Source organism: Leptodactylus fuscus, chromosome 3 (genome assembly GCF_031893055.1).
Source record: "Leptodactylus fuscus isolate aLepFus1 chromosome 3, aLepFus1.hap2, whole genome shotgun sequence".
Taxonomy (NCBI): Eukaryota; Metazoa; Chordata; class Amphibia; order Anura; family Leptodactylidae; genus Leptodactylus; species Leptodactylus fuscus.
The window spans coordinates 47,945,087-47,965,381 of record NC_134267.1 but is presented as its reverse complement, the minus strand read 5'-3'; the positions used below and the strand labels follow the sequence as shown (position 1 = coordinate 47,965,381).

The window sequence follows — 20,295 nt, the reverse complement described above, 5'->3', positions numbered from 1 at the left end:
GTGTACTTCCAGCTCTATACGCCATGTTGTTCCATGGTGTGGCGGGTTTTGCATCCTCACCAGTATGATACTAATGCCCTATATCGGGGGTCGCCAAACCTTGGCACACGTTCTACTTTTGTCTTATCTCCCTAGCACGTCAGCCCAGTAGTTTTGTTCAGAGCAAACAAGTCGAAAACAAAACTGGTATTATTATACTCTGGGGTCTCTTCAGACCCCAGAGTATAATATGTGGAGGCCAAGGAGAGTTTGTACTCCAGGGCAGCTCTCTGTTCTCTTTGGTGATTCTGCCTGTTGTCAGCGACTATTGATAGGGATTACGTTGGTGTCTTGATCTGAAGAGATCCCAGGGTTTAATTCAGGTGGGATATTATGCCGTGTGGAGGGGACAATATGGGACATTATTGTATAATGGTGTGTTTTTGCACGCATGCCGTTTTCCAATTAAAACGCATTCATTTTTTATTTAAAAAAAAACGCACTGTGTGAACGCAGCCTTACATCAAAGTGAAAGTACCAATGGCCTAGGACTGGATGCAGTTACATAGTGTGTCACCACCCTAAGGGCATGTTCACACAGAGTAGTGAACATGCCCTTAGTGGATTTTGACGCACAATCCACCTGCAAAAGTGGCTCCCATTGACTTTAATGGGAGCCACTCGCTTTTTTTTTTCCGATGGCTAGTAGCGGAAAAAAGAAGCGACATGCTAGCTTGCTGCGGGTTCCACGCCTGATTCAGCGACAGCATCTGCGGCTCGAGACACGTTCCTGTTTAGGTTTGTGGTTTATGACTTCACTATAGGAATTGTCAAGTACCTCGTGTGGCGGTTCTTTTCCCATTTTAATTTGGCATGTTGTACAACAATGGTTGCCTATGCCTCATTGGTATTAAAATTATGGGAAATCTCTTTAATGCTGAAATCAGTTAGTAGTGCTACAAATAGTATAGCCTTGGTGTGTTTTACGCCAACTTTAAGTGGTGGTAAAACACCTGTAATATTGGCGCTGGTGCCTGTGGAGTCAGTAGGCCAGAACACCGACTCAGACGTCTTCACAAATGGCTGACAGCTAAGATCAGTCAGACGCAGCAAAGATCCTGTAATAGATTAAAAAGTCAGTGACTGAAGCGGGAGTCGCAACTTTTTTCTGACTGTAGGCCGAATCGGTCCCAACTCTGACTCCACAGCCCTGCACACCACAGTAAAAGGCTGAGTTTGGTCAGTACATTTTTCTTTTCATTGGACCGATATAGAAATGGTTTCATGTGCGCTCAGCGTTACCTTGTGACATTGTGCAGGTTTCAGATGTCAGAGGGATGGCGCCTACCAGATGGGCCCCCAAACAGTAATGGTCGCTGATGGTGCAAATGGTGCACAGTAACTTCTTGTAGGGGAGCATTGCTCATACAGAACACTCTGTGCCCAGGCTTGGGGCCACTACAAGGCGGAATTTAAACTATTGACACAAAAATGCTTCAGTCATTGAGCCGGGAACAAAAGCTGTGTAGTGTCATGACTGGAATTACAGTGGGCTTAACTGAGAAAATGTGAAGAAATGCATAGAAATGGCACAACGCTGCAGTTTCCATTGTCAGCTGTATTGTATTATTGTAGTCACGTTGCTTCTTCTTTTCAGAATATGGAACGCTTTAACTGACAACTACGGCAATGTAATGCCTGTGGACTGGAAGACGTCTCACACCAGAGCCTTGCACTTACCAACCCTTAACCTTCTGGAAAAAGCGGTGAGTACGTTATGGCTTAAAAATAAAAACCATTAATTATCTTTATATTATAAAAATATCAATATTGTATAGTGTGACTTCATATGAAAGTGGCTTTTTCATGAATTATTATTATTATTATTATTCAAGAATTATTAGATCTTTGCAGCTTCTGTCAGTCATTGAAGGAGTCAGAGCAGGAGTCGGGCTGTGGGAAAATAAAGTAGTCATAGTCGGTAGGCCAAAGCACTAACTTCCACAGCCCTGATGTTATCTGAGGTAGACCCTCTGATTCTCATCGTTGATGGATATATTTGTGCATCATGGAAATAATATGGCAGCGAACATGTTTTATATATGTGTTTTTTTAAGCGTGGTTTGCCTGTACTGTGCTTTCAGAGAAAGAGAGGATTTGCCAGAGGACACATTTTCAGGGAAGGGATCTGCACAATTCAGCCGCTATATTTGGATCCTTTTTTTTTGTTATACAGAAGTCTATGGACTTTGATCAAAAACAGTGGGCAGACAAATTTGTACAGTAAAGGGGTGGGGGCTTTTCTCACGACCCATCGATGAGGCTACACTGTGAAGTTGGCCCCTTTAACAGTGCAGCGATATTGGTACCGAAAACAACGGCACCGATATCTCTGTCCCCGGGGCACATACCTGCAAATTGACGGTGCATGGAGTACGGTATGGTAATATGTCACATTGTAGAGGACATGAAAGGTCCTCTATATAGCACTTGATAGCACTGCTGATTTTTTTAATACGTATTTCAGCTATGAACTTAGAACTAATGGCTAATAAAATGGTTGTTAATATTCAATCCATAGTGTCGCAGATCTGTGTCCTCTGACTAGTCTGGCGTGGTCGATTTAATCTGTTCCATGGAAGAACTTCTGATACAATATATAGGAACCCTTACTGATAACATTGTGCTGCCTCTGTATGTTTTATAGATTTTTTTTTTTTTTTTTTTTTCCACTTTATATTATGGAGTCGCAAAGTACAATAAAAAAAAATAACAGAAATACCGCCTAAGTCTGACATTGAGAAACAGGAAGGAATTGTGATCATAAAATGGGGAAGGTGGAAAAGCCTAGTGTGAAAAGATAAAGAGCAAAAAATAAACTTCATGGTATAATTGTGACACAGCTGGAATAGGGCCATGACCTCTTACTTAAAGGAGTTGTCTGACTACTAATGCAGATTAAATGAAGTCTGGAAATTATCCAGAAAAAAAATCATTTTACAGCCCTTTCCTTGCAGCGCACCACTAATAGTGGCCACACTTAGTTTTTTAGGTCCCTGGCCTCAGGTGACATGTACACATAGCACATAAATGATAGTCGGTCTCCACAGTCACATGTCTTCTTCCTTCCAGCGTTGACAGCTCTGAAGACTTATAAAACGTCAGTAATTTGTGCCTAAGGTGGACCATCCCTTTAAAGAGGACCTTTAACATCCTCTGGCGCTCACAGTTTTATTTACTGCTGACAATGCACTGAATTCCAGTATGCGCCCGGGTGCTGTAGATATCGGTGCCATTAGTTTTGGCACTGATACTCCTTCACTGTCAGATTAGCGGGCCTTACTGCTTAGTGACATTGCTGGTATTGAACGCCCCCCCTTCCCCCAGACAGTACTGTCATATAGCATTGTACCGTCAGAGAGGCCATTCCTTACCACCCAGCAATGACACTAGACTGTAAGGCTTGACCTTCTGAAAGTGAAGGGATATCTGGGCTAACACTAACAGCACCGATATCTCCGGCAACCAGGTGTATTCTGTCAAAGCTGACAGTGCGCTGAATTCAGCAATTTTAATGGGGTGGGATTTTTTTTTCTTTTCTTGTTAGCATGCACATGCACTATAACTTCTATCATGTTATAAAAGTGTCCAGTAGGTATAAGCTGTGTGTTTGGGGATTTGTACTGGGAAGGTTGTTTTCTCTTCTCTTTTAGTCCCACTATGAGATTTTATTTCTGCATTGAAGAACCTCAAAATTGCCTATAATAAATGACACATGCCACTTTTTTCATGCAAGTTAAGCCAGACTTCTATGGCCCTTTAGCTTAGTAAATCTGCCCAGTTTCATTGCTTTTCCTGCTTTCCTCTGACAAGGTTCAGTCCTAGGTGCCGTATAGCATATGGATCTCACATATGAATGCAGACTATGATGTATACATATTATATGACCAAGAGCTTTGAGTTAATGATGTCGGTGTCTAGAGCAGTCTGCCCTCTTCCATAGAAGCCATCCGTGGAAATGAAGTAACACTTTTCCTTGCCGAGCCTTCGGTTGTGAGATGACCCTTCACAGATAATCCTAAACTCAGTCTGAGAAATATTGTACAGTATAAACATAGGCCCGTTCCATCCAGGTTTCCAAAGCAATGTTTTTCTCCCTGGTAGGGGTTATTGGGAACATGAGCTATGGGTGGTGATACTGACATTCATAGGAGAGCTTCAGGATCACATCACTTGCATCAGAGATTCACCCCCTTATGAATGGGATTATTTCTGCAGCATATACATGGATTTCCGAAAGCTGTGCATGAATGGCGCAGTATCTTATAGATTGCTTTATCTTTATAGATTGCAGTATATTATAGCACAGCCTGAATTTTGCACTTACTAACAATATTCAGACTAGTTCTTCGGGTCAGCTATAGGTATTCTATCTCACGTGGGCAGCCGGGCGGCTCAGCGGTTACCACTCTTTTCTTGGCGCGCTGAGGTCCTCTATATATATATATATATATATATATATATATATATATATATATATATATATATATATATATTATAATATATATAACACATTTCTATCTCTTTAACTAGTGAGTTATCCAGAGAATTATCAAGTTTAGCAATGTATTCCCTTTATTAGTAGCATACACCTTGGAGGCTGGCTTATTACCTTTGTGGAGGGTGGCTGGTGAGGCCGGAACTCTCATTCCTCTGTAGCCGCTCCAATTCTAATCTATGTCATAGACTTCCCTATTCTGTGGCCCCTCTCTGCCCCTACACGGTTACATCTTTTCTCCAATTATAAAACTCCTTTTTATAAATGAATAGTGCAGGTTAATATAAGAAAATTTGTCATATATTTTATTAAAGAATGGCTGCTCTCCACCTTCTGCTTCCAATCTTCACTCAGACTCTTTGTTTATATAGATTCCCTCTCTGTATTCTCTTCACACATAGAAGTGTATGGAGATGGGAGGGGGGCTGTTAATTGGTTTATTACCTCATTCTGTTCAGTGTCATTGTCTTATCTTGACCCATAGCACAGTTAGAAGACCTTTTCCCAGCAGAGGACCAGAACAACAGACAGGCAGTGCTAACGTGACTTTATCAGCAGCCTCTTCCTCCATAAGTTTCTTTGTAAAAAGTCGCATGGACTGACAAGTGGAGAGGGAAACCTACTTCTTTAAGAATATATTCGACTAAGTTTCTTCTATTCATCTGTACTATTCATTTCTTGGGGGGCTGTTTTAGAATTGTAGGTATGCTTTATGTCTGTCTTGATCAGATCTCCATTTTTTTTTCCTCCGGCCTCCTTTAAATTACTGCAGAAGGCAAAATGGCAGCATAAGCTTCCCATGAATATATGTGTATATTTACGAGTTATATGTTGGGCATTGCTAGTTTTCCATGCTGAATTTTCACCCATTCTACATATTAAATGCGGAGCCTAAGGCAGTCGCTAGAAATGCAAGCGCTGATTCTATCCTGGAAAGCGCGGTGTATCCCTGAGCCAATGTTTCTATTCTGTGTTTCGAAACTGGTAAACACATGTACAAATTTGCAGAACTGTAGATAGGCCTAGTATTTGGTCTTGTGAATTTCCGAACATGCCCTATTAGAAGACACTTGGGGCATTTCTTATTGACGCTAAACTGGATTAGTGTGAAACTTCTTATCTAACCGTAAATAGGTCACCTGTCCCCTGTGAATACAGATGTCACCAGAAACACTCACAAATATTCCTAATAAAACACTCATCTAGAGGAGCAGTTCCGCGTGCGGAGGTGTTTGGCGTGTAGTCCACTGTGGGGCCGGGGTTACCTTCTATCCCTCCTGGAGGCTTCTCATTAAGAATCTCCGAGAAGACAAATGTCTACTTGAATCAGGGACGTGAAATGGACATGTGGGTAGTGGGCTGTAAAAATAGTTATATAGGCTGCAGGGTGGCGAGTGGTGCGTTGTGTCCTATTTATTATTATTAGGCCTATTGGGTACATGGGCTGTGAGAGTCGCTTCAGTGTATCAATAGGTGAAAAGAAATCCTGAACAGATTCCATCTTCAGATGTCTTATGAGTGCCTAGATATCAAAGAGGTTTGCATAGGTATAGTGTGTCCTGGAGAACAGTCTTTTACAAGTCAGGCTTTAACTAGTTTCACGCTAGCACTGTTTTGACCGTTGTTCTGGTCCGTCATTGGATGATTAGAATGACCGAGACAGACAATGCTTTTCAAGCAGACGGCTAAACCCGACATGTAGGTTTTTGCTGTCCGCTTGAAAAGTCGGACATTTTTGGGAACGGACAGTTAAGGACAGGCACGGACTGTAAAAAAAAAAAAAAAAAAAAAAAAACGCACCCAATCTCCATTTAAATCAATGCAAAATGTCACGGACACAGCTAGTGTCCGCTGCTAATGTCGGCACCACATTTTGAACGGACATTAGCAGCGGACACTATCTGTCAGACACTGACTGTAGTGTGAACGCTCCCTTCTCTAGGGTGGTAGAGTGATAGAACATATTTATATGATAACATGTCTAAACTTTCCTGAATTCTTTCCAGTAAGTTATACATGTGATTCATTATGCAATATGAAGAATTGAATAAGATTTAGTTTTGCATGAGATTGGTAGGTTTTTTTGTTTTTTACATAGTCCTGGTTAAAATCAAGCTTTATGTTAAAGCATTTCTCTTATGACAACAACCCCTGTCCATTGTGGTCCCTAGTTGTAACATATGAATGTTATTGGGGAAGAGGTGTAGAGAAGGTTAGGTACAGACCGGCTCAAATTCTGGCAGACTTGAGCAATCCGTCCATTATATGGGCGGCCATTAATCTAAATTATTTCCATGCAATATTGCATTTCTCTTGCAGGATAGTTGTCTGGGTACTGGTCACTTGTACTGGCCAAAATCACATGTAGTTGTAAATGAGATTTATCATGAGGTTAATTTGTGCCAAGTCATTTTTACTGGGGTCTGTATACCAAACATATCAGACGTAGCACAATGTTTAGTATTGCAGTATATTGTATGGGTGATCAGACCCCCTAGGTGTTAAGCTCAGGCTCGTGGGCAAAATCTGTCCCATACTGTAATTATATTTGGCCCCCCGAGAACACACCAAATGTCTAGTAGAGTAGATCACAGTGTAGCAAACTGTTTTAAGCTTTGTTTGTTTCATATTCTATGTTTAAGCATTTTAACTTTTGGCCCACTGTGCATTTCAGTTTGACACCCCTGCCTTAGGGGGGGACTAAAAGTAATATGTTATTTTTTGGATATAGGGATACCTATTGTGTTTTGTTTACAGTTGACCTTAGGTCCTCATAGATGCTGAATTCAGCACATGGTTAGCTTTCCTGGTGTGCACCCCGGTGCTGGAGATATCTGTGTTGGTAGTTTCGACACTGATATTTCTCCACTGTCAGGCGGCTTTGTCCCTCCAGAAGATGGCTTTTTTTTTTTTTTTTTTTTTTTTCTTCCTTCCTTTTCCTCAGTCATTCACAGCCAGGATTAAAAAAAAAAAAAATTAAAATCATTGCAGATGTTGAAGCAGTAAGTACATACAAGAGCAGTCCCCTACATGATTTGTTCTAATAAAACTATGTTTTAGCAGCGGAACCCTAAGGGCCAGTTCTCACGTCAGAAGAGAGGAAAGTTAGGAGGCCTTACTTATCACTTTGCAACCCTGTTGATTCCGTGGCAGGAAGAACAAAGTCTTTGCCTCCGACAAGACTCCAAAATGCCTCCATGTGAATTTACCCTTTAGAGTCCGTCTATCCACTGAAGTTTAGAGAAGTATTTATTTATGGCATATCTATAGGATTTCATTATAGATATCCTTTATAGGTTTTGTTACCTATGTATTAATGGTTACAGGCTAAGGACACATATTCTGGTTTTGAAGGTGCGGATCATAAATAGTGAGATAGTACAGATAATTCTCCGTGTTTTTTTTTTTTTTTTTTTTTCAATCTACTTCTGGTTTTGGCTTTAAAATTTTACAGCAATGAACCCTAAACCTGTGTCCTGACCTTGATCATACAGAAATCCTCTGATGTAAAGATGTCTTCTCTCATTTCAGGTGGACAATAACTTAAACCTGGACCTGTCAGATGATGAAGAGCTGAGGGAACAGCTAGACATGCACTCCATAATCGTGTCCTGTATAAATGATGAACCTCTCTTCACGGCTGAGCAGGTGAAGATCTCACTGCCAAGATGGCTGTTCTAGCTTCTCTTGGTGCATTTCTGTTTCTCTAGTATACCCACATAGCTTTATCTGCGAAAGAAAGTGTCCTCCTTAGCTTCATAATCGAGACGACACATGTGCTTGGGAATAGGGCATGAGATTAAAACCTGGGCCAGCGCCTTTAAGTTCCCACCCCACTGTCCAGGGGCTCGTGACACTATAGCATGTTTGATGTACTGACCTGCTACCCCCACCCAAAACAAGCAAACAACTCCCTTAGTTCTTCTGCAGAAGAAGCATGCTTTATAATGGTGCCCGTCAAAGGGTGGCCTATGGTTTCAGACTGCTTTGGTCTTCCAAAACCAGATAAACTTGACGTTTTGCTTTAGCTGATGGACTTTGGGGTGATCTCCCCCCCCCCCCCCCTATCACTTTAATGGGAGTCTGAGAGCGGTGAATTGCTTAGAAACCTAACCCCTGTTCCTTGTAGAGGTGATACTACAGTTTCCAGATATCCCTGTTATCCAGCTTTAGAGGCCTATTTTCATATGTAAATAAGTAAATTCCTGGGCAATCCACCTTACGAAGTGAGACCAAAGCGAAGGTACAGCCCCAAAGCATGTTCCCCTAAATTGCATATAAATCAGTGATTTAGAAGAAATGGGATCCAAATCTGAATAACAGGTATATTTGGAAACTGTAGAATCACTTCTACAAGGTGCTGGTAATCGTTATATAACCAATTTATTGCTGACAGACTCCATTTAGCATGCATGTTCCTTTATGTTGTACGTTATAGCTAGAGAGAGACTGAGCAAGTGCTCTGCCATCCCATTCAAGCTGTATGCGGCTGCTGTATATAACTTAGCACCGTACCAGTCTCTTAGACTGAGTGGAGCGGTAGTGGGCATACTTGACTGCCTCGCTATTCAAAGGCGAGACACCGGTCCTAGCAGTCAGTCTTGCACCAATTGGACACTTATCACCTATCCTGTATGTGAGTGACTAGTGGCTATGCTGAGAAATCCCCTCTACACAATGGCTGTACCATCTAGTGTTTACACTGTGTGTGACGCCTCTTCCTTATCTCGTGGGGTAGGTTTGAAGATTTTATGAGCTCAGAAATGATTTATTAGCTATAATATTTTTTTTTTTTCTGGCAGGTTATTGAGGAGATTGAGGAAATGATGCAGGAGTCGCCTGATCCAGAAGAGGATGACACACCGTCTCAGTCAGATCGTCTCTCTATGCTCTCACAAGAGATCCAGACACTCAAAAAATCTTCCACCAATAGTAGCTATGAAGATAGTAAGTGGTTCTAATAGTAAATGAAGCTTGTAATTTACAAATGTCTTATTCTATAAGCTTAAGGTCGTGTACATGTAGCTGGGCTGTGATTAAACTGCACAGACGGCACATGGATAACATCCACAGCCCCATTCAATGATGTGAATGAGCATGGTCAGGCTTAGGACATGTCCTCGTGCTCACAGCCCCATGCTCGGGATTGAATATACACAGTTGTGTATATGGGGCCTAGAAATGAGTGGATCAGTGTGCTAACTGTGCAATGCACACAGTCGTAGGCATGAGGCCTTAGTGTATGCTAATGGGTATATGCTCCCTATGGCTTAGACTGAGAAGTTAATATTTATTCAGTATCTGAATGGGCCATGGGTTTTTTTTTTTTCAGTTTTTTTTTTTAAATGCTAGGGGACAGCTAAGATTCTTCATGGAAGAAATCAAAGCTGTAGGCTATGCTACATGAAGAATTTCTTTAAGGAGTCTGTCAGCAGGAGACCTTGTATAAAATCGGCCACAGTGCATGGTATCAGATGTAATATCCCTTTCACGTGTCCAAAAGATTGGCCGTTTCCATGAGAAAAAAGCAGGATTTAGAAATATCCCAATGAGGCTCAAGTGTAATTGGGGCATGAGAGGGCCTGCAAGGATTCCAGCCAGGAAGCACCAAATGTACACGCTGTATATATGTCCCACCATGAGCATCCATGATCGTATACCATACAGTTAGGCTCTATTCAGATCACATTTTTTACATCAGGTTTTTTCACGTCTGTTAAACAGATGAAAAAAAAAAAAGATCTGTCTAGAGCTTAGTGACATATCCTTTAGTCAACGGCATGGGGACAAAATAATAAGCAAGTGCACATCCATTAATTGAGATGACTTTTTCAGGGAAACGTTAGGATTGAACTTCTTCACCTGTTCCTAGCTTTCTTAGTACAAATCACTTAGGAGACTGCTCATATATGTGCAACTGCTTCAACTCCTCCTATGAGGTTTTTTGGTTTTTTTTTTTAAATCCTGTCTGTGAATGACTGAAAAACCTCAACGTGCGCTGCATGAGAATGGCTCCGATTGATGTTCAGCTCAGTAGATTATTACATTGTGTTCCTGAGCGCTCCCTCCTGTGCTGCTGAGGTCCTAAGAGAAGAGCTTGAGCCCTCATGGATACACCGTATATGAGATGGATATACCGTATATGAGCTGTGGATGGTCCTTTATTTTTGTTGTCCACGATTTGAGTCCTTTTACCACTTATTAGTACACGGTTACTCGGATTGTACGTTATCATCCTCGGAATGGATCCAGAAGTGATCTTTGAGCAGGGATTTGGTTAACTATAAGAAGAGGGATATCTCACAGATTCAGCCTATGCAGTGACAGTCAATTCTCCTTTGCAGTATCAAATCTGAATTCAGCTCATTAATATGTATTTTAGCATAACTGAATATCCAACATGAAAGGCGTCTTCTAATTGCTTTGAGATTATTCGCCAGGCAGCTTCTCGTCCTTGACTAGAAAGTGCCTGGAGATATGGAGTGTGCACAATCCTCCTGCACTTCTGACTGTGAAAGAGAAACCTAGCCAGTGGGGATAGGAACAAATGTGACTTCAAAGTGCTCCACTTATCGAGGCGATGGAGCACTCCAGAAATGGCGGAAATGTCACCTGCTGTCAGTATTTGCCAAAAACCGGGAGAAAGAGAATTCCCAGTATTGACAACATGTATGGAAATTGGAGTGAAATGTTAATTCCATCAATAATGGTGGAGATCAATGAATTCTGGCGATATCGACCCTATGGCCTGTAGGGGTGCGCTTCATATAAGACCACGCACAAAAATGAGGAGCACTAGGGGCAACACGGTGGCTTAGTGGTTAGCACTGAGTCCTGAGTTTGAATCCTGCCAAGGACATCTGCAAGGAGTTTGTATGTTCTCCCCATAATTGCGTGGATTTCCTCCCATACTCCAAAGACCTACTGATTGGGAAAAATGTGCATTTTAAGCCCTATATGTGGTTCACAAAAAAAAAAAAAAATGAGGAGTACTCTCCGCCAGCCTGTGCGCCTGGATGGACGTCTACACCAGTGAAAAATCACCTCCAGCATACCATATAAAAAACAAAAAAAACTTTGCAAGTCTTCAGTAGGTGATACCTTTTTTAATGGCTAACTCATAATGATGACAGAATATGACGTTTCGAAGCTTTCCTCTGAGCTTCTTCTTCAGATATATGTTATATCTGAAGAAGAAGCTCAGAGGAAAGCTTCGAAACGTCATATTCTGTCATCATTATGAGTTAGCCATTAAAAAAGGTATCACCTACTGAAGACTTGCAAAGTTTTTTTTGTTTTTTATATTTTATAACCACTGGCTAACACGGTACCAAAACAAACATTTTCCTCCAGCATACCATAATTCTATTGTAAATTATAATAAATCGAATGGGCCACAATGGCCCCACCCCACTGCAGGGGGCATACCCTCACCACGGAACCTTTTGAGAAACATGGCAAGGGCAACACAACCCTTACATCCCCCTCTCCCGCCCTAAAAAGTAGCAATTTTTTTGCACAACAAATTTTAAAAAAAATTTGCCTTCTGTATAAGGCATAATACATCTGCCTCAATGACTTACTAGGTAAAACAAAGAAATGTGACTTTAACTAAAGCGTAAGAAAAAAAACCTGCAATTATGGCAGTAGGTGAGATTCTGTTCGCATCATGTCGGAGGAGTCCATCAAGAAATGTAGGTCAGGCAAAAATAAGTTGGCGGTTTGGTAGTAGCTGTCGGAAATTGGTGGTTGGATGGGTTGCTTAAGTAGAAGCCCAGTTTATCTGTAGTTTGTAATACTGTGTCACACACCAGAGGATAAATCCAATTGTACACGTGTTCAAGCCAAATCCTGTGTAGTATGGCAGGTACAGGAAACGTCCAGAATATCTGCTGTGACCCTTCTGCCTGGGTATGGGCAGTGTAGATTCCTTCCGACTTTTTCGTCCATAGTATTGCTTGACATATGTTTAAAACTGTGGCATACACCAGCCTGACAGACCAAAAGGACACTATTAACATATTTGATGTATGTGCCAGGAGCCTTCCCAGGGTATTTGGCAAATATAGAACGACCTAAATCAGACCTGGGCAATGTACGGCCCGTGGGCCATATCCGGCCCCCTGACTGATTCAGTCCGGCCCGTGTAGCCTGACTAGGGAGGTGTGTCTTAGTGCCGGCAAGATAGTGCAAGAAGATGGAGAGTGTGGTGTGTGTCCTAAGGTACTTAGAGGGGAGGGGGAATGTGAGATGCAGGGTGGAGAGTGTGTGTGTGTGTGTGTCTGTGTCTCAGTAACCTAGAGGCAGAGATGGAGGGGGAATGTTATACTGGGGGCAGAGATGGAGGGGGAATGTTATACTGGGGGCAGATATGGAGGGGGAATGTTATACTGGGGGCAGATATGGAAGGGGGGACATGAAATGGGCATCACGAAGGGGGATGTGAAACTGGTAGAGAAATGGAGAAGGGGGACATGAAACTGGGAGTAGATGAAGGGGGCACTTAAACTGGGGGGGCATTAAACTGGGGACAACTGGAGGGGGCGTTAAACCGTGCAGGTAGCTGGAGGGGGACCTGTCTGCCTCTAGTTGCTCCCAGTTTAATGTCACCCTCCAGTTACCCCTACGGATTAATTGTTGCTTCCAGCTGCCCGAGTTTAATGTCCCCCTCTAGTTTCCGTCGGTGTAAACTGGAGCACCAGGAGAGGGACTTAAAGAGGACCTTTCACCACTTTTGGGCACATGCAGTGTTATATACTGCTGGAAAGCTGACAGTGCGCTGAATTCAGCGCACTGTCGGCTTTCCCGATCTGTGCCCGCTGTAAAGAGCTTACGGTGCCGGTACCGTAGTGCTCTATGATCAGAAGGGCGTTTCTGACCATTAGCCAGAGACGTCCTTCTGCCTCGCGGCGCCTATCGCGCTGTGCTGTGGAGCGGGGAGGAACGCCCCCTCCCCCTCCTGATAATACTCGTCTATGGACGAGCTGTGTGAGCAGAGGGAGGGGGCGTTCCTCCCGGCTCATACAGCACAGCACGATAGGCGCCGCGAGGCAGAAGGACGTCTCTGGCTAATGGTCAGAAACGCCCTTCTGACCATAGAGCACTACGGTACCGGCACCGTAAGCTCTTTACAGCGGGCACAGATCGGGAAAGCCGACAGTGCGCTGAATTCAGCGCACTGTCAGCTTTCCAGCAGTATATAACACTGCATGTGCCCAAAAGTGGTGAAAGGTCCTCTTTAATACTGTGGGACAGTTAGAAGAGAACATTATAATGTGGGGACATATAATGTACGGGTGACTGCAGGAGGATTATACTGTGTGGGGGCACATGAAAAGATGATTGAGAGGGTGGAGTCAACATAGAAGTGGGTGGAGCTAAATTTGCCGCAGCGCGCATGGCCCTATAGGATAGTTTCAATTTCTTATGCGGCCCCATGGGAGAATTAATTGCCCACCCCTGCCCTAAATGCACTGAAAGGAGTAAGTATTACCCCGGTTGCACCATATGTTTTATGACAAAGTTGAGTTTATGTACAGGATTGTTGTTTTGTGGAAACTTTGCAGCTGCTGCCATGTAAGAAGGTGCCATTATTGCATTGCAAAACTGTTAGGTTGTGTTTACATTGTTTGTTGCAGGGTTTTTTTTCCACTTCTGACCCACTTGCCTTCCATTATTGCTGCCTTTATATGGCAGGAATCTTCACACATGGGAATTATATTCCTGGGTTGCCAGAAACACCGAATGTGGCTGCAAAAAGATTCACCCTATTCAAAGAAGCTAAATAGTATGCCAGCCATGCCAGACAAATCTGCAAATAATCCAATTTTTTTTTTGTGTGTGTGTGTTTTATTTGCAAACATTTCCTTACAGATTTTGCATTGGGGCTCAGGAGAATCAAGTTACACCTCAGCTCGAGGCAAGACAATGAATACTTGAGCTGAAACTTAAGTACAGAAAAGAAAGAAGATCTCTATCTATATATAGGGAAGCAAATTAAGGCCCTACAGCTCAGTTCTAGAGAATTGTGTAATCTCCATAAACTTACCGTGTGCATGAGCATGGGTCGAATAGCACATTTTCTGTAAATACTAGAATTTTGCTGCATATACATTGTTACAAGTACTATAAATTAGAAGGTGCGATTATAGGATACGTAGACCTACTACTATACAAATCCCAATTTTTCTCCACGGTCACACACAAATCTATTCTGATGAAGTAGCTACTCTTGGACATATCTGTTCTCTTTTTGTCTTCTGAAGGGGTGAAGCAGATGTCTGTGGCAGAGTTGAATGATCTTTTGGAGGAAATTGAGATGGCCATTAAGGATTACTCGGAGGAGCTGGTGCAACAGCTGGCCTTACGGGATGAGCTGGAGTTTGAGAAAGAAGTGAAGAACAGCTTCATCTCTGTACTCATTGAAGTACAGAACAAACAGAAAGAACACAAGGAGAATGTGAAAAAGAAGAGAAAGCTGAAAAGCAACAGCACACAGAATGGTAAACAGGAGAGGAGCCATCTGCCAGGAACGGTAAGTGTGTATGGCAGCAAAGCAAAGGTTTGGGGTGGTGTTCTGACTCCATTCTCAATAAATAGGGTCAGAAAAATCTCCCAATTATTACGGCTAATGTGTTCGTAGACTTTCAAGGTGTATGCCAAGAGAATTCTCTTTTTTGGCATATGTACAGTAGAGTCCATGGAGAATGAAAAGTCTGCCACAAGAGACACAGTCCTAATTTGTAGCGGGTCTTTTGGAGAACAGCTAGCTTTCAGCTCCAATATCTGTGTTGTTTTAGCGGAACAGCTAATAAACGGGAGATGAGGATATCGACTTCCCCTACCCCCCATCCTGGTTGTGATGACCTGTGCTAAGGTTAGGACACTGGTATGTGTTTTCCAGGAAAACCTCTTTAATAATACCGAAAGACACCAGTCCATCAAATCCAGGTCTTAATATGATATAGAACCAGCTAATACAGCAATGGGATTATTGGGTCTTACTTACTTAGCTGTCCTTGCTCTCACACTGATGGACTAGTCATCTCTTGACTGGTGAGGTTGGGCCTTCACCCATCTAACACGTATCCAGTTTCTTAAGAAACTAAATAGGCATTGATCATACCCTGCTTCCCTGAAAATAATTTATTCCCCGAAAGTAAGACATAGCAGACATTTGTTGATTTGACTAATATAAGGCAACCCCCAAAAGTAAGACATCCCCCAATAATAATAATCTTTCTGTGCAAACATTGTATGAGGAAAAACATTGCAGCTGGCTGAACACTGTGCGTGATGTTCTGTGAGCACATTTATGCCGGCTGCTGACGCCGCTGCGATACGTTATATCCACTGTTCCTGCTGCTGTAGGATGAGCTGTGTATACACAAAGCATCGTATGCATCGGGGGGTCCACTCGCCCAGCTCATCCCACAGCAGCAGGAGCAGTGGATACAATGTACGGTGTCACAGCAGCAGAAGCCGGCTTTCCTGTACACACAGAGCACCACACACAGCGTTCAGCCGACTGCAATGTTTTTCGTCATACAGTCTTTGCACAGTGAGCACATTTCAGCGTAGCGCAGTGGTGGCAGCAGCACAAAAAAACTAAAATAAGACATCCCCTGAAAATAAGACATAAATCTTTAGGACCAAAATTTAATATAAGACACTGTCTTATTTTTGGGGAAACACAGTAGCAGTATTGTAAATATTCCTAGGTGGTCCATGATGGCGAGATACTTTTTTGATGTGTTAATTGGTTTTGCAGACATGACTAGCTGGTTGTGGCATAGTAGTGGATCCCTTATGATGATACTCCATGATCCTGGGGCTGTTTCTGACTGAAGGAAAGTTGTGGAGCAGACTCTCATCTTCTTGCTGTGTGCAGAGTTGGCATCTAGTGTCCACCCACCCGCTTAGGGAGACCTGTAAACTGCAGAGGGGAAAACCATTGAATAATGTGGAATACAAGTTGTATAATCATGTTACTCTTCATGTTCCTAAACTTTATGCAAACTTAAAAAAAGATGCACAAATATCTGGACTTTATTATTAAATTACACTTGTATTCTACTTGCAATCGGCTTGGTGATGGAGATGAACTGTAGGAATTATTTTCTTATTCCAAGGGAGCAGCTACGGTATTCTATTTTGCTAGATCTGTATTTGTACTGTCTTTATTTAATATTGTGCTGAATGAGGCCCGCTCTACTTTATATATTGTAACCCTATCTCTGTATTAATCTGCTACTGAAAATTATTTATCTTGGGTATTTCTAAATTTGGCTGTAAACATTAGATGCTTTAGAAAATCCAGGGGCCAAATTATAGGATAAGTGAAGCTCTTCAAATAGGATTTATTACAGACACTCCCTTTAACTATGAGAGCTACCATTACAATTACCCACATACCCTCAAATATAATATTGTGTATGGCCATTCCTTTAATACTAAAGCTAGACCCGCTGTTGTTACCTCCCTAATACTGTTCCTCTCTGTTTTATGGAGGGGTTATTCTTTTTTAGGACATCTGTATGCCACGATGGGGATGTTTAATTCTGTGCCTTTGTGTAGCCTTAAAGGGTGTGTTCAGTTACAACAAAAATCTGAAAATATAATTTGGTAGTCTTGCATCATAGAACTTCAAACCCTCGCATTTTTTATTCTAAAATAATATGCAAGTTCTACTATTATACCGCTACACTGAACAATTTCCTTTCCCCAATACTCGTAGATGGTCTGATTTTTAACTAGATAGTTATTCTTATAGCCTGAAAGATTGAGTTCACCTCGCATGTGAATTTGTCTTTGAGAAATGGACACATCACTTCTGGCTGAACGCTGTCCTGCCATGAACCGAGATGACCCGAGGCAGGGATGAAAGAGGACATGTGTAGGAACGTGCCGCAATACCACATTCAGTACAGGAATATTTTCAGAACTCTTCCAAAGTCAAAGCCATTCACACATGTAACTTTCATTTCCCGAAATCGGCAGATATAACAGAGTTCATTTTAGAATAGTCCTTTCTTTTCTGGTTGTAGTACATGATCTGCTTGTATGTACCTTGTATTGGTGTGTAGTTGTGTTCTTGGCTAATCTCACACAACATCTAACAGCTTACTAACCTCCTTCTTTCTCTTCCTTCCTTTACTGCTTGCTGTGCTTCTGCGCTTCTTTAGCGTTTCAGCATGGAAGGCTTGTCAAACGTCATACAGAATAGCTTTCGCCAGACTTTTGGGAGTTCGGGTGGAGAGAAACAGGTGCTGGGTTTTTCTTTCTCCTCTCCTCCTGTCTTCCCTTCTTTCTTAATGACTTGTATTTCCTTGTTCCTTCATCTATGTTCTGTACTCAGCTCACAGCGACTAGTTAGGTATACTGTACTTAGTAGAGATGGCCACAGGGTATTTTCTGAGTTTCTGGTTTTAAGAGCACAATCGGTGATGCAGAAAGTACTTTCAGATCCAGGCCCCTTGTTGGAGAACCTGTAGATAAAGCCCTGTGAATGAGCGACACCTGTTAGACGGTAATACGTTTTCTGTGGAAGGCAATAAGTAACTTGTCCATGAATTTGAAGGGTGTTTTTTCCATCTAGCACTGACTTGGATCACTGGACTAGTGAATGAGGCTAAAAACAAAAAATCACATTGGGAGTTGTCTACCATCTTGGGAATGGCCAGTGCTGGACACCACTACTTTATATTGTGCCGTCAATCGCATGCTCATGTATACACCAGCCCCCATATTCTGGAGCAAACCACACACTTAATTTTTTTTATTTTTTGCACTGTTTTGGCCAATAGGAGTATGGGCCTATCTGCCCAAATTTTTGGGATCCACCATACAAATTTTAATTTATTTTTTTAATAGGGATCACAATGTACTATTTTTTTTTCCCCCTCTCAGTATGTCTTTGTAGTATGAGAGGAAATCCACGCAAACACAGGAAGGACATACAAGCTCCTTGCAGATTTTGTTCCTGGCGGGATTTGAACTCAGGACCAAGTACTGTATCCATGGTATGAATAAGGTTCTGCAAGAAAGTTCTTCGAAAGTCTGTGAGGTGCTTTGGAACTGATAGCTTGTTATTATCCAGAAGAGATTTAGGCTCCCAAATACAACCCTGGAGTGTGCAAAAATGAGTTCTGTGACCACAAGTTATTCACATCTTAGCAACCTTGGTGGGACTTGGGAAATAAGCAAGTAGTGTAAAGTAGTTTTTTTTTTTTTTTTTTTTTTTTTGGGGGGGGGGGTGTTGTTTTAAAGGGGTATTCCCATTTCCCTTGCTCACCAGTCTTTTCTGCCGCAAAGACTTCTTTCTTTTTCTTTTCTTTTTTGTTTTTATGTAGATTGTGAGCCCCACATAGAGCTCACAATGTACATTTTTCCCTATCAGTATGTTTTTTTGTTTTTTTTTTGTTTTTTGTTTTTTTTTTTGGGAATATGGGATGGAAACAAAGACTTCTTCCTTCCTGGTTTTCAATGTCAATTGGTGGGCGGGGTTTCATATGCAAAGCCATACTGTCCGACTACCTCCAGTTTAGCTCTGCCCCCAAAATAGCATGTAGCTCCGCCCACTACATAGCGTGATCCAATGGGACGACTGAAGGGCCTGTGATGTCATCAAAGGTCTTATAACACTTGGATTTAGGTTGTTCTATATAGAGTCGGCTAAATCCTACTGGGCTAAGGGACCCACTAGGATTTAGCCTGTTTTATATAAGACAGCAGCACTCATTTCCCCCCTCCTTTATCTGAGAGCAGGAAGCTAGGTCACATGTGTGGTGCAGACACAGGAACAGCTACAGACACAGGCTCGCTCCTGTTCACTTAGCCCCTCCCCCCTGAGAGCAGGCAGCTACATCACTTGACAAATGAGCAGATAATCCAAGGGCCATAGAAACGTAGTGTCAACAATGAAGTGAATAAATTAAGATGGTGGACAAACAAAGCAGTTTTGCTAAAGCAGTGTATTTAGGAAAAGCCTTAAGTCCACATTAACAAGCAGTATAGATAGGATCCCTTTAACCCCTTTAACGGTGTTATACCAGGAGGCAATAACGGGGGTCCTTTCCCCCACAGCACATTTAGCCATACTGCATGTAGTCATGACTAGTGATGGTGGGGGTACTCCGATTAACTTTAATAGGAGCACTGTCCACCATCAGTCACAACTACATTACATTCAGCCTGATTCTGGTCAGGCTGAATGCGCAGCAGGAGAAAGACTCGCCCATTCTTGGGATTGATAAGGTTCTGAAAGCTTTCAGCAATCCCACTAGCCTTTAGATAAAGGATAAATGTTTTTTGTGGCATAACCCCTTTAACTCCCATAGAGGTGAATGTGTGATACATAAACACTAACTGCTATTTCCGTCGCTCCCACTCACCTCAATAGGAGTTGCAGAATCCCCGGACCGCAGTGCTGCTTGCCTGTTTCTGTAAGTCCTGTCCTGGATTTTGGGACTTGTGGCCACTTACTCTCCTCTCGGCAGTGACTGGCTAGCATAGCAATAACCCATAAGGCCATACCTTTTAGAATCTAGTTTCTGTATGCACAATGAGATGTGGCTCTAATAAGTGCCTCCTTTACACCATAAAAATAGATTCTATTCTAGTTTGGATATGTTTGGTTAATATTGCCATGGAATGGCCAAATTGCAGACTAGTCCTAGTGAGTTGGCTCTACGTAAAGTTTTTTGTCTTTTTTTTCTTCTCCTTACAAATGCTGTACTGGTGTTAGTAGTATGGGGTTT

At 42.2% G+C, this 20,295-nt stretch overlaps 1 protein-coding gene across 4 annotated transcripts in view; it reads left to right on the top strand.

Annotated features, from left to right (window-relative positions):
• The window catches only part of FEZ2 (fasciculation and elongation protein zeta 2), a 46,412-nt gene that overhangs the window by 11,705 nt on the left and 14,412 nt on the right, over positions 1 to 20,295 (top strand). For 3 of the 4 annotated variants that reach the window (XM_075267556.1, XM_075267555.1, XM_075267554.1), the window contains exons 2-6: positions 1,637 to 1,745; positions 8,069 to 8,185; positions 9,340 to 9,484; positions 14,803 to 15,071; positions 17,722 to 17,802. In XM_075267556.1, coding sequence (XP_075123657.1) covers positions 1,637 to 1,745; positions 8,069 to 8,185; positions 9,340 to 9,484; positions 14,803 to 15,071; positions 17,722 to 17,802 — 721 coding nt within the window. The remainder of the gene's footprint in view (positions 1 to 1,636; positions 1,746 to 8,068; positions 8,186 to 9,339; positions 9,485 to 14,802; positions 15,072 to 17,721; positions 17,803 to 20,295) is intronic. The other variant, XM_075267557.1, reaches the window with a different exon arrangement.